At 41.4% G+C, this 13,216-nt stretch overlaps 1 protein-coding gene across 1 annotated transcript in view; it reads left to right on the top strand.

Annotated features, from left to right (window-relative positions):
- Positions 1-13,216, top strand: part of HTR2C (5-hydroxytryptamine receptor 2C) — a 563,983-nt gene that overhangs the window by 385,206 nt on the left and 165,561 nt on the right. The window contains exon 4 of the mRNA XM_030210426.1: positions 156-790. Coding sequence (XP_030066286.1) covers positions 403-790 — 388 coding nt within the window. The 5' untranslated portion in view covers positions 156-402. The remainder of the gene's footprint in view (positions 1-155; positions 791-13,216) is intronic.

Below are 13,216 nucleotides of genomic sequence, written 5' to 3'. Positions count from 1 at the left end.
AGTTGGAGGCATGCTCTGTGACCATAAGGCATTTGCAGTCTGGTGAACATACCAGGCTAGGAACAGCATTTGCATGGAAAAAAAAATAAAAAAGTTCAGCATATACTGTGACTTCAATGAAAAAAGAAGCTTGTGCCTTTTTGTTTTCTTTTCAGAATGCTGGACATGACAACGAACTGGACATTACTTCTGTCCTTCTGGGATGCAAAGCAGTTATCAATCAATATGTCAGAAGAGGATCAAAGGAACTCGACTATAAATTCTATGAGATCTAGACCATTATGGAAAATCAAATCATTTTCTCATGCAGGATCACTGCAGTTCTCCTTTTGCTCTGGACTTTCTATTTGAAAAAAAAGAAGTATCATCGAGGCACAATTAATAGGGAGAAATCAACTGCAGATGATGAGCACTCTAAGTGGCACTGGAATATTAATAAGCCTGACAACAGTGTCTGTAACTCTAGATTTTAATTTGCACAGTGGTCTGATGGCTTGGCATATAAACAATAGTTTGACTCTGAATCAGAGTTTGCCCACGATTGATCCTCTGAATACCTCTGAAGTACAAGAAGTCTCCCGTACTTCTCTCACAGATAAGAACTGGCCAGCCCTCCTGATTTTGGTTATCATTGTTCTGACCATTGGAGGAAATATCCTGGTAATTATGGCAGTGTCTCTGGAGAAAAAGCTGCAGAATGCAACCAACTACTTCTTGATGTCCCTGGCTGTAGCAGATATGCTAGTTGGAATTCTTGTCATGCCTGTATCTCTCATTACAATTCTGTATGGTAAGTCACCCCATGCATTTTTCTTTGTTTTTCCTGTTCAACTCAATGGGATTCGGTAACAATGGTCTCTTGCATAGATTTCCCGAATTGCAGTCATGCACTTTACATGAAATGAGCAGGAGATGTACATAACGATTCAGCAATTCTCCAGTTGTACTGTACATGGCATTTTCCTACTAGTTGCATAAGACATTAAGTTCTTCCACCAGGTAGAGACAAGGCAGGGAAAAAAATGTTGAAAATGATTGGTTCTATTTTAAACTATATATGAGCAATAAGGAATCACAGAGCAGCAGAATGTCTGTCCCTCCTTAGAGAGAATGAGTTGCTCTGCAGAATGAATGCCTTGCATTTTGATGAGGACTAGAACACAATAGTATTGCAGTTGCATGCTTTAACCACTTCCAGCTTAGATTTATAAAGAAAGACAATAGAAGCTTCTTGGCGGTACAGTAAGTTGTTCACTGCAGTAATACATTTATTCAGTGACCTACTGCATGCAAGAAATGCGGACTTGAATGACAAGGGCTGCCATGAAATAAGAACGTAGGAATTAAATGATAGGATTTTTTTTTTAATTGTGTCATCCATTGCTGGTTCCGCATGTGATTCAATCTCTGCAGTGATAGAATATATTGATTCAGCTAGAGGAGAAGAAGACAAAGAAAATCACACAGAGTGAAAGGAAAGCTCTAAGGGGTTAGTCGTTGCATTGTAGAACAGTTGTTAAAGGTGGCCACCGACTGCTGAACTTCCACGCACAACACATTGTGAAGTAGCTTGTAATCTTTCACTCCCAGTATCGTTATCAAAGCTAGTCAAAATTATTCTGCCAAGTGATGAGAGAGCACAGTTCATGCACTCACTCTGAACTACACAATCTCATTCTGCGCTAAACAGTCCTTAAAATTATGTTCTATCCAGGAAATCAGTCTTCATACAATTCATCTGCCTTTCTAGTAGTATGATAGAGGAAAAATTACTTTTTTGTAAAATATATCAGAGTTTTGACATCTGTCAGTGGAATACTTATTTCTCTTACCAGTCAATTGATTAGTTTATTGCTCCTCAACTCATTATATACCCGGTTATATTAATATTCTGTATAGGAAAATAAAGACAGAATTCAATAAATGGCACCCTATATAAAATACTAACTTGGTGCAGACCTACACCAAGTTAATATTTTATATAGGGCCCTCTGCGTGGAGAACCACTTATAAAATATGAGCTTAGCGGGGATTTTGTGCCTAACTTTAAGCTAGTGTAAATGCTGGTGCCCAATTTATCATATTCAATGGGTCTTGATTCTTAAAATGTGGGGTTAAATCAAAATGTCAACTGAAATACCCAGCAAATAAAATTCTTCATATTTCATAAGTCAATCTTCATATCACACTCTTTACTAGTACACCCCTTTCAATATTATATATACTAATATATATCTATATCTATAACTATTTCTATAGATAGATAGATAGATATTAGTACTGAACACATAGCATCATGCCATTCATCTCTAGAACTTAAGGGAATCCTCTGAAGTGGTGAATGTAAAGTGAGCAAACAAACAACCCACTACCGCTTTTTTCTTTTTTGGTCTTCCCAAATGTGTGAAATCAAGCTTCTTGTACTTTGTTATATATTTTTTTCATAGCACGCAACTCCCAAGGGGCATGGCTATGAGAGGGACATGGATGGGTCAGGGGGCACAATATTATAGAATACTATCAACTGTGTGCCTAACTCGAAACATAGACCATGTTGGCGGCTGGTCCGACTGATGAGGAAAGAATTACAGCATGATAAAAGCTAATTACCTAAAGAAATTAATGAGAAAAGCAGTGATATAAGAAAGTATAAGAAGTTTGATTTCACACATTTGGGAAACCAGGTAATGACCTGAATATTATTAGCTCCTTCCATCCCCCTACCCCAAAGAATTGCCCCCTTCTGAACCCCAACCCCACATAATCTGACCTGAACTCCACCCCACTCTCTTGTATGCCTCCCAGGCCTACCTTAGGGTCTCTGGTGATCTAGCAGGTAGCTGGGACAGGAGATATCACTAATCACTTCTGCCCATGACCGCTGTGCAGTTTGTCATGTTTAGTATATAATGGGGCTCATTTTCAAAGCACTTAGAATTACAAAGTTCTATAGGTTACTGTGAGGCCCTTTTACTAAGCCGCATAGGTGCATACACACAACCCGGGCAGTAATTTTGTTTTAAACGTGTGTCTGCTACGCACGCTGGAAAATAATTTTTATTTTCCTGTGCATGGCAGAAACCAGGCAGTAATCATCATTCTATCCGTGTAGACAATTACTGCATGGTTACCATGTGAGACCTTACCTCTAAGTCAATGAGTGGCGGTAAGGTCTCAGACCCATAATGGACGCATGCCAATTTCACTGCACGTCCGTTTTCATCAAAAATTTAAAAAGGCCTTTTTTACAGGTGCACTGAAAAATGGATCTGTGTACACCCAAAACACGCACCTACACTAGCGCAGCCCATTTTTCAGCGCACCTTAGTAAAAGGACTCCTATGTAACTTTGTAAGTCTAAAGGCTCTGTTTACTAAGCTGCGTCATATATCTTTAATGCGCGTTAACTATGTACACACGTTAACTGTGTATGTGCCTACAATATCCTACAGGCACCTACACGGTTAACGCATTCACTAATTGTAGGCATGTTAAAAATGCTAACGCACCTTAGTAAACAGAGCCCTAAGTGATTTGAAAATACACCTCCATGTATATGTGGAGGGGCATAATCAAACGGGGCGCCCAAGTGTTCATGAGGGCGTCCTCACAGGATGGCCCCGTAAAGGGGTGGGGCAAACTGTATTATCAAAACAAGATGGACGTCCATCTTTTGTTTCAATAATACGGCCGGGGACGCCCAAATTTAGGTCGACCTTAGAGATGGTCGTCCTTAGGTCGTTTTTCAGATGGTTGTCCCCAGTTTTTGGCAATAATGGAAACCGAGGACGCCCATCTCAAAAACGACCAAATCCAAGCCATTTGGTTGTTGGAGGAGCCAGCATTTGTAATGCACTGGTCCCCCTGATATGCCAGGACACCAACCGGGCACCCTAAGAGGCACTGCAGTGGACTTCAGAAAAAGGTCCCAGGTGCACATCTCCCTTACCTTGGGTGCTGAGCCCCCCAAAACCCAAAACCCATAACTGTACACCACTACCATAGCCCTTAGGGATGAAGGGGGCACCTACATGTTGGTACAGTGGGTTTCTGGTGAGTTTTGAAGGGCTCACATTTACCACCACAAGTGTAACAGGTAGGGGGGGATGGGCCTGGGTCCACCTGCCTGAAGTACACTGTACCCACTACAACTGCTCCAGGGACCTGCATACTGCTGTGATGGACCTGAGTATGGCATTTGAGGCTGGCATAGAGGCTGGCAAAAAAATATTTTTAAAGATTTTTTTGAGGGTGGGAGAGGGTTAGTGACCACTGGGGGAGTAAGGGGAGGTCATCCCTGATTCCCTCTGGTGGTCATCTGGTCAGTTCAGGCACCTTTTTGATACTTGGTCATGAAAACAAATGGACCAAGTAAAGTCGCGCAAGTGTTCGTCAGGGACGCCTTTCTTTTTTCCATTATCGGTTGAGGACGCCCATCTCTTAAGCATGCCAACACGTCCCAATGAACTTTGGTCGTCCCCGTGACAGAAAGCAGTTGAGGGCTCCCAAAATCGGCCTTCGATTATGCTGATTGGTGTCGGAAGATGAGCGCCCTTCTCTTTCGAAAATTCACCTAATAATGTTCCATGTGAATCATTTTCAATCATTTTATATCTGTTTTTGGATCCATTTAATCAGTGGATCCATTTGATCATCTATTCATTCATTTAAGTATTCTATTCATAAGTCTCCCTTATTTATATTCCCCCCAATATTCAGCACTATTTAACTGAACAGGAACGACTTCTGGCCAGTTAAATAGCATTTAGCCAGCTAACCGTTAATATTCAGTGGGAGATAGATGGTTATCTCCACTGAATAGTCACAGTTAGTGCATAGCAGCTAACCGACTATATTGCGCGATATAGCTGGTTAGCACTGAAATTCAGGGCTAGGTTTAGCGATTAAATAGGACCTCATAAATAGCAGTCCACTAGGAACATTAGCACTGAATATTGGCTTAACCAGTTAAGTCCCAGCGGCCAAAAATGAAACTGGATTTTCAATGCCAGTCACTGCAAATGGCCTGGCATTGAATATCTGGGATCAGCACTGACCGTGTGCTGTCCCTCTCTGGCTGAATATCGGCCCCACTGTGTATTTGGTTATATTGGGCTAGATTCTATATATCACGCCTTAAAAATCAGCACTGAAAGAAATACACCTAGGCGTATTCTATAAAGTATGCCTAAATTTAGGCTTACTTCATAGAATATGCCTAAATTTCCACACGGTTTATAGAACACGCTGAGCGCCTGTCCGCACAACCAAATTTAGTCGCAGGCAGTTAAAACTGGGTGTAAATGCTGACATCTAAATTAGGCGTGAATCGGGTATATTCTATAACAACGCACATAGATTTTAGAATTACTCATACCCTCTCATTCCATGTCCATGTCTCCTTTTCAGCTATGCACCTTAGAATTTATGTGCATTACTTTACAGAATACGCTTAGACAGTTGTGCATGTAAATTATAATTAATGCCAATTAGTGTCAATAATTGATTGTTAATTGGCAATTATCTGCACTGGATTGTTAGCTAATTAGGATGAATGTACAAATCCAGAATACAACAGGATTTGCATGCCAAAACATGGTCCCGTGTCTACTTGACAGACTTCACAAGCCTGAGTCAGGTGATTTTCCACTAAAATATGATGTTGTGTCCTTTGAGATAATATGAGGTGCTTCTAGAATAAACTTTCACAAATCAAAGTGATGAGACATAACCTCAAGAATTACAAACTATCATAAATAAAAGAATGTGGTCATAATTATGTTTTAACAATTTTTATTGATGGGACAATTGTGGTCATAATTATAAAAGACATAAATATGCCTAATCAATCCAAATCATAAAAAATGGCAACATGACCGTTGTAATCATTGACCATAAACCATTGGTCAATGATTACAATAGTCAAATTGGCATTTTTTATGATCCTAAATAATCCATGGGACAGAATAGTACAGAGGCATCTGAGACCTTTTCCTCCTACAATAGATTATTGATAAGGGAGCCTATTGACCATCACTGTGTTGTATTTTGTATTCTGTTTTGTTAGTGTGACACATTTTGCCTGGTTTTGAGATTAAGATTTAACTGATGCCATAACTTGACTACCTTATCCTTAAAATAACAAGCTAACATGTCAGCTGTCAATGAATCACTAGTATGTTCTAACCTCAGGTCAACAGTATTAGTAAGATTATTCACTAAATTAAATAATCTGTGTATATCAAGTTTACTTTCACCTATTAGTTTTGAATAGAACTCCTTCTTCTTCCTATCAACTGTTTATACAACAGTACTTTCAAACGCCAGATCTTTTTAGTCTCTGGAGTTGGTGATTTTCTCCAGGCCCTTTCACACTTCCTACAATCCATTAAAGGCTAATAATTCAGCATTAAACCATTTGTCAGATTTACAAATTCTTCTAAATTTAGTTTTAAATGGTGGTATAACATCTAAAATACTATCAATCTTATTATACCAGTGACCATCATTGAATATCTGGTTTAATTTTGGCTGCTCAAAATTTAACCAGCTAAGCCAATATTCAGCAATGGCTGGTTAAGTTTGAACTGGGCAAAGATATTTCAGGTATTCATTCGGCCAAATATGGCTGCCAACCTTATGCTGAAAATTGGCCGATAGCCAGTTTTATCGGGTAATATAACCATCTATCCGCTATTCACTAAGCACAAAATTTCAGCGAGTCATGGCCAGCCATATCCCGCTGAAAATTCACAGATAGCCAGTTATGGAGCATTTAACTAGCCAGATGCCGACCCTGGCTGGTCAAATGCTTTTAAATATAGGGGGGGGGGGGGTGTTAAAGCACTTAGACACTACCTTAAAGAATAGCATCTAGTGCACATAGAAGGGCATAATCGAACGGGGCCGGCCATCTATAAGGGTGGCCATCTCTAATGATGGCCCCATCAAGAGGCGTACCCGACTGTATTATCAAAACAAGATGGCCGGCCATCTTTCATTTCGATAATACAGTCAGAACTGGCCAAATCTCAGAGATCACCGGCGTTAGAGATGGCCGCCATTGGTTTTCGCCGATAATGGAAACTAATGGCGGCCATCTCAAACCCGGCCAAATCCAAGCCATTTGGTTGTGGGAGGAGCCAGAATTTGTAGTGTACTGGTCCCCCTCACATGCCAGGACATCAACTGGGCACCCTAGGGGGCACTGCAGTGGACTTCACAAATTGATCCCAGGTGCATAGCTCCCTTACCTTGGGTGCTGAGCCCCCCAAACCCCTCCAAAACCCACTCCCCACAACTGTACACCACTACCATAGCCCTAAGGGGTGAAGGGGGCACCTACATGTGGGTACAGTGGATTTTGGGGGGGTTGAAGGACTCAACATTTACCACCACAAGTATAACAGGTAGGGGGGATGAGCCTGGGTCCGCCTGCCTGAAGTGCACTGCACCCACTAAAAACTGTTCCAGGGACCTGCATACTGCTGTGATGGAGCTGGGTATGACATTTGAGGCTGGCAAATGTGTGGGAGGGGGTTGGTGACCACCGGGGGAGTAAGGGGAGGTGATCCCCGATTCCCTCCGGTGGTCATCTGGTCAGTTCGAGCACCTTTTCAAGACTTGGTCATGAACGAAAAGGGACCAAGTAAAATCAGCCAAATGCTCGTCATGGCCGGCCATCTCTTAACCATGCCCCCATCCCACTTTCGGTACCCCCAACACGTCCCCTTGAACTTTGGCCGGCCCTGTGACGGAAAGCAGTTGAAGCCGGCCAAAATCGGCTTTTGATTATACCGATTTGGCTGGCTTTAGGAAACGTTAAGCTGGTTTTGAGTATGTTTACAGCCTTGTCACATTATTAGACTGTTTCACTGTGAAGCTCCTAATGTGTAGGCAATATTAAGCACAGTCGTGTATTAAATATTGACAGAGTAACAAAAAAGATAAAATTTATATAAAAAAAAGCAGTAACGAAGGAGGTTGGTAGGGTGAGCCGATGATTATAACTGTCGCAAAAGAGGGTTATAAGTATTAAATTTAAACCCCAGCGACTTATGAGACTCCCCTGCTTTCAATAATAATATTATGCTGATTGCATACGCTCAACAAATTCTACTAAGTAACAGGAGATATATTCTAGAAATAAGCAGTGGATTTTACCCAAGTCCATTTTAATAATGGTCTATGGACTTTTCCTTTACATTTGCTGCCAGTTGTTTTTCTCAGCTTGCAACAGGTACCTCACACTTCACCCTATTACTTACCTACCCCCCCCCCCACCCAACCACCATTCCGTAAGACACTCACATAGAGTAGAGGAGTGGCCTAGTGGTTAGAGCACCAGTCCTGACATCCAGAGAGTGGCCAGTTCAAATCCCACTGCTGCTCACTTGTGATGTTGGGCAAGTCACTTAACCCTCCATTTCCTCAGGTCCAAAATTAGATTGTGAGCCCTCCAGAAACAGAGAAATACCCAGTGTACCTGAATATAACTCACCTTGAGCTATTACTGAAAAAGGTGTGAGCCACAGATCTTCTAGATCAGCCCCTCCTTCTTATAACAGCATCTGGCTTGGGCTAAATTCTGAAAAAATATCCAGACACTTCAGCCATCATTCATGCTGTTAGAATGTTCATTTACAAATGTGTTGATCTCTAGTTTGCCTAAATCTTAATCCAGCCCTGCAGAGCACAAATTAAAATTTTAAAAATATATATTTTTAATTGAATATGTAATAGATCGCATCTATTTGAGAGGATTTTAATATATATGTGTTGGGGAAAAGCACCAAAGTGCACTAAAAACCTTCAATACAAACTTTTTAAGGAAATATACTCAGAAAGTTAAGGAAGGAATATACTTTTATTCTTTATTATGCATAACAAGTTTATTTTTAGATTTGTACAGGCAATGCTTTAATTATAGCACTCAGTTCTGGGATCTTATGCAAGAAGAATGTGCATCAAGATAAATATTGATTGACACACTGAATTATTAATTAAACTGGTTCAGTATGAACTCAATCAGATTGAGGTCCAGATGTATTATTTCTTCTCTTTGTTGCTAATCAGGGTGGTGAGGGAGGTGTTTGTACTAGGAGAGGAAAGCTTGATGTTGTTCCTTTTGTTGGCTTGAAGAGTAGATGGGTATGAAACGTGGAGAAGATCTTGTCTTCAGTGGAGATAAAGAGAGTCCAGCAAGAGAGAAGAAGTAAAGTCTGCTTATACTTGTCTTGTTGGACTCTAGGAAGTGAGGTCATCTTGTGCGTAGTAATCCAATCACAATGCAGGAAAAGCAGGATTTATATTTTTATGGTTTTTGAGGTGGAAGCATGCGGGTTTGGAGGAAAAGTCAATTTGAACTAGTTTAGCTGGTCACATGTCCTAGCAGCTAGGTTCTCAGATACACATCCAGGAATGTTCAGGGTGGAACTCGTAAGATTATACAGCCGATACACTAAGCTTACCATGATTGCAACATTTGTTTAAAGACCGGTTGTAGCTAGTCTAAAGCATACGTTATTTAGGTTGTAATGCACAAAGGATTTCTATGTGGCTTTAACCATTCACCGTAGCAGCTACTGATAATTCAATGCAAATGTATTACAATGAGCTCATTAATATGAAAATTAGCTTTCTGTGCAATAGGAGCGCCTAAAATAGTCCAGCACGTCTGAAGCTGTCATGTGCAGTCTGCTTGCATTTTTCAATAACGGGAGGAACAAAACATAACTACATGTGCCAGCCTTAAACTTTTGCAAAAAATGCTTAAATATTCAAATAAAAAAACTTAGCTTTAGCTGCACAGTCTCTGTGTTCTTTATTCCAAACTCTTCAACTTCGTAGACCGTGATCAACGCTGGCCATCGTTTTGCAAAGGCTGCATCAGGACCCCAGGTCTGAAAAAATCTGTTGGAAAGAGAAATCATCAGAAAAAGGCAAGGCAGCATTTCCCCTGCAAAACTACTTAAACTCCCAGTTTACTTCAAATCGGTTCAAAAACGTCGACAGTAGCCATTGAGACTGCTTTCTGAAAATGGCGGCGCTTAAAATAAAGTAGGTGACATCACACGCTCACGCTCTTCCAAAAGTCTCTTTGTGACAGCTGAATACTAGTAAATTTCTTTTCATTGGGTTGACTTATCAAATTACCTAAACACCAAAGAGGATTGTGGCCACAAAAAGTTATGTGTTTTTTTAAATTTATTTTTAAAAAAATGTTTGGCTCATAGCATTATAGAAAATGGCTCCATTCCAGTTTAGCATTTAGACCGGCTGGCATTAAGGTACCTAATCGAAAAATCCATTGCTGCTCTTTCTGTAGTCGTCGTCGGTCTCTTCCTCTATCATTTGCATTGATTTTTTGCAAAACTACACACCATAGTGCTTCAAAATCATGTTACACCGTCACACAATGACTATCAAGTGGTGCGGTGATTTTTCTCATGTTAATCGTGCTCTTATGTTCCACAAGTCTAACATATAATTGTCGTGATGTTTGTCCCACATATAGCTTCCTGCACGGATAGATTAAACAGTGGATAAGAAAAGCAGATTTGTTTATAAATAAGGTAAAATCCCTACCCATAAAAGGATCTTTAAAAACCTTTGTTTCTAAAATCAATACACACATGCTTCATTGATTTTTGCATTTTTTGTGTCCCTCAAAAAATCTAGGTTCAGATTGTACTTTAGGGAGTGTCAAGGGGCAGAGCAACTCTTTCAAATTGTACACCTAGGATCTTTTATGTGAAGTCCACTGCAGTGCCCCCTATGGTGCCCCACTGCTCTGCTGGGATGCCTGCGTGGCCAGTCTACTAGGAAAGCTGGCTTCTCCTACGTCCCAATGGCTTGATTTTGTATGTTTTTTCACTTGAATATATATTTTTTTTTTTGTGGAAAATGGTCCAAAAGATAGATGTACTAATCACAACAACATCTAGGAAATGGTCATTTTCAAAGAAAAAATACATTTTTGTGGGTTGAAAATGGTGATTTTTCACTACTTGATTTCTAGACGTTTTCAGCAAAGCATCAAAAGTCGGATTGAGCCGTCATATCGAAAATGTCTCTCCTTGTAATTATGTAAGTCTATGTGCTATGAAAATGAGCACCATAGTGTGCTTTATATAATTATAATAAGGTGTATAAGATAGTGGGAAAGAGCTTCTAAAATTCTAAATTGATTACTTGGATACTAATATATTTTCAAGATTGACACTAAACTTTTCTAGTGCTTGGGATGGCAACTCTACTCATGGTCCATCCAAACTCTGCCCCTAAACATGCCCTTATAACATATACAAGTTTTTTTCTTGTTTCCCTGCATTTTTTCAAATTCTATCTTTTTTGGGCAGCAGAGAACTTCACACAATGGGGATAATTTTCAAAGCCATTCTTCTCTAATTTTTGGAAATGGCTACTTATAAAATTGCCTGGATTTTATATGGATAGAAGTATGTACATAGAACTAGATTCAATAAATGTCACCCAACCCCCCTCCGTTTTACAAAGCCTCGAGGCAATGCCAACATAGCACATTCACCTTATAGAATACTAGCTTAGGGGGCTTTTTACTAAGTCGTAGTAGGCTCTATGCGCGTGCAGCATGTGCCCAAATGAGACTACCACCAGGCCAGCGTGACCATCTTGGTGGTGATTTCAGATTTGAAGCATGCCCATAACGTGTGGATGAATTATTTATTTATTTCCTCCTATGCATGCCAGTTCCTGCGGTAATCTGGTCACCGCGTGTGTAGCATGTGAGCCTTTACTACTACATTAATGGGTGGCATTAAGGGCTCAGGCTGGTTTCGGGCACACTGGTTTCATTTTTACCGCAGGCCCTTTTCTCGTTCCATTAAAAAAAAAAAAAGGTCCTGTTTTGTAGAAGTGGTAAAAACTGCCCCGGCACGTGCCCAATACATGCGCCTACACTACCGCAGGCCACTTTTTACCACTGCTTAGTAAAAGGGTCCCTTAGTGTGCATTTCACAGTTAACATTGGGCTCAAACACTTACCCTATGCCAAAGGCTGGTATAAATGTTGGTGCCCAACTGATAACATGTAGGCACACAAATCCAGGAATTCTATAGCATTACACCTACATTCTAGGAGTGCCCCTGATCCTCAGATGACTTTGCCCCCTTTGGAGTTATGTGCTATGAAATTTAGGCATGCATGTTATGGAATAGGGCATAGAGAAGAAACTCCCTCATTATTGTCAGTGAAATGCTTGTAAACTCCAATAATTGATTGTTAGCACCTCTCATCCCCACTATCATCTAGGGGGGTTATCATTACTTTACACATGGATCTGGGATCCTTGCCCACATCTGAATGAGTTATACAAAATCTGGGGGATAATATCATGTCATACGTACTTTCACCCATGATGAGCAATGGCATTCCCAGAGGTAGAGTTGGGGCACTGTTTGACTTAAAGGCATATGTTTGGATTTTCAAAGGTATGCACATAAATGTTATCAATATAGGACAAATAAGGTCCCTTATACCAAGCTGCGGCAAAAGGTGGCTGGTGCTGGTGCTGGTGTGTTGTTTTACATGCATGCCAAAGCCCCCTTTTACCACAGATGGTAAAAGGGAAGTCTTGCCTTCCTGCAGGAAAGCACTTGTCACATGGCCATTTCAGTGGGGAGCCCTTACAGCAAGGGCGTAGCCAGATAGCAGATTTTGGGTGGGCCTAGGCAAGAAGTGGGTGGGCACCAAATGTTCTCCCCTCCCCCCCCCCCCCCCCCCCCCCCAACTACAAAAAAAATATCTCAGCTGGTGGGAAAATGCTTCTCTCCACCTTGGTAGTCTGCAGCAGGCATGCACTGAAAACTGAGCATGCGCAGGTGCCAGTATTGTGGAGAGCAGCATTTTCATTACCATCAGGGGGAAGTCTTCAGCTGGCAGAGCTTGGGATCCCCACCAGCTACCACTAAACATGTGCTACCGTTGGGTGGGCCTGAACCCTAAGTGGGTGGGCCCTGGCCCAACCAGGCCCACCTGTGGCTACGCCACTGCCTTACAGTCACCCATTGAAGCAGGGGCGTATCTGGACTCCGGCGGTAGGGGGGGCCAGAGCCAGAGAGGGGGGGCACATTTTAGCCCCCCCCCCCCCCGCCGCCGAGCCCCCACCGCCGCCAACCCTTCGGCCTCCGTGGGCGTGCTGCTGTGATAGGCGCTGTTGAAATCCACTTCGGAGTC

This window comes from Microcaecilia unicolor, chromosome 7, assembly GCF_901765095.1.
Source record: "Microcaecilia unicolor chromosome 7, aMicUni1.1, whole genome shotgun sequence".
Lineage (NCBI taxonomy): Eukaryota > Metazoa > Chordata > Amphibia > Gymnophiona > Siphonopidae > Microcaecilia > Microcaecilia unicolor.
This window is presented reverse-complemented; position numbering and strand designations above follow the sequence as displayed.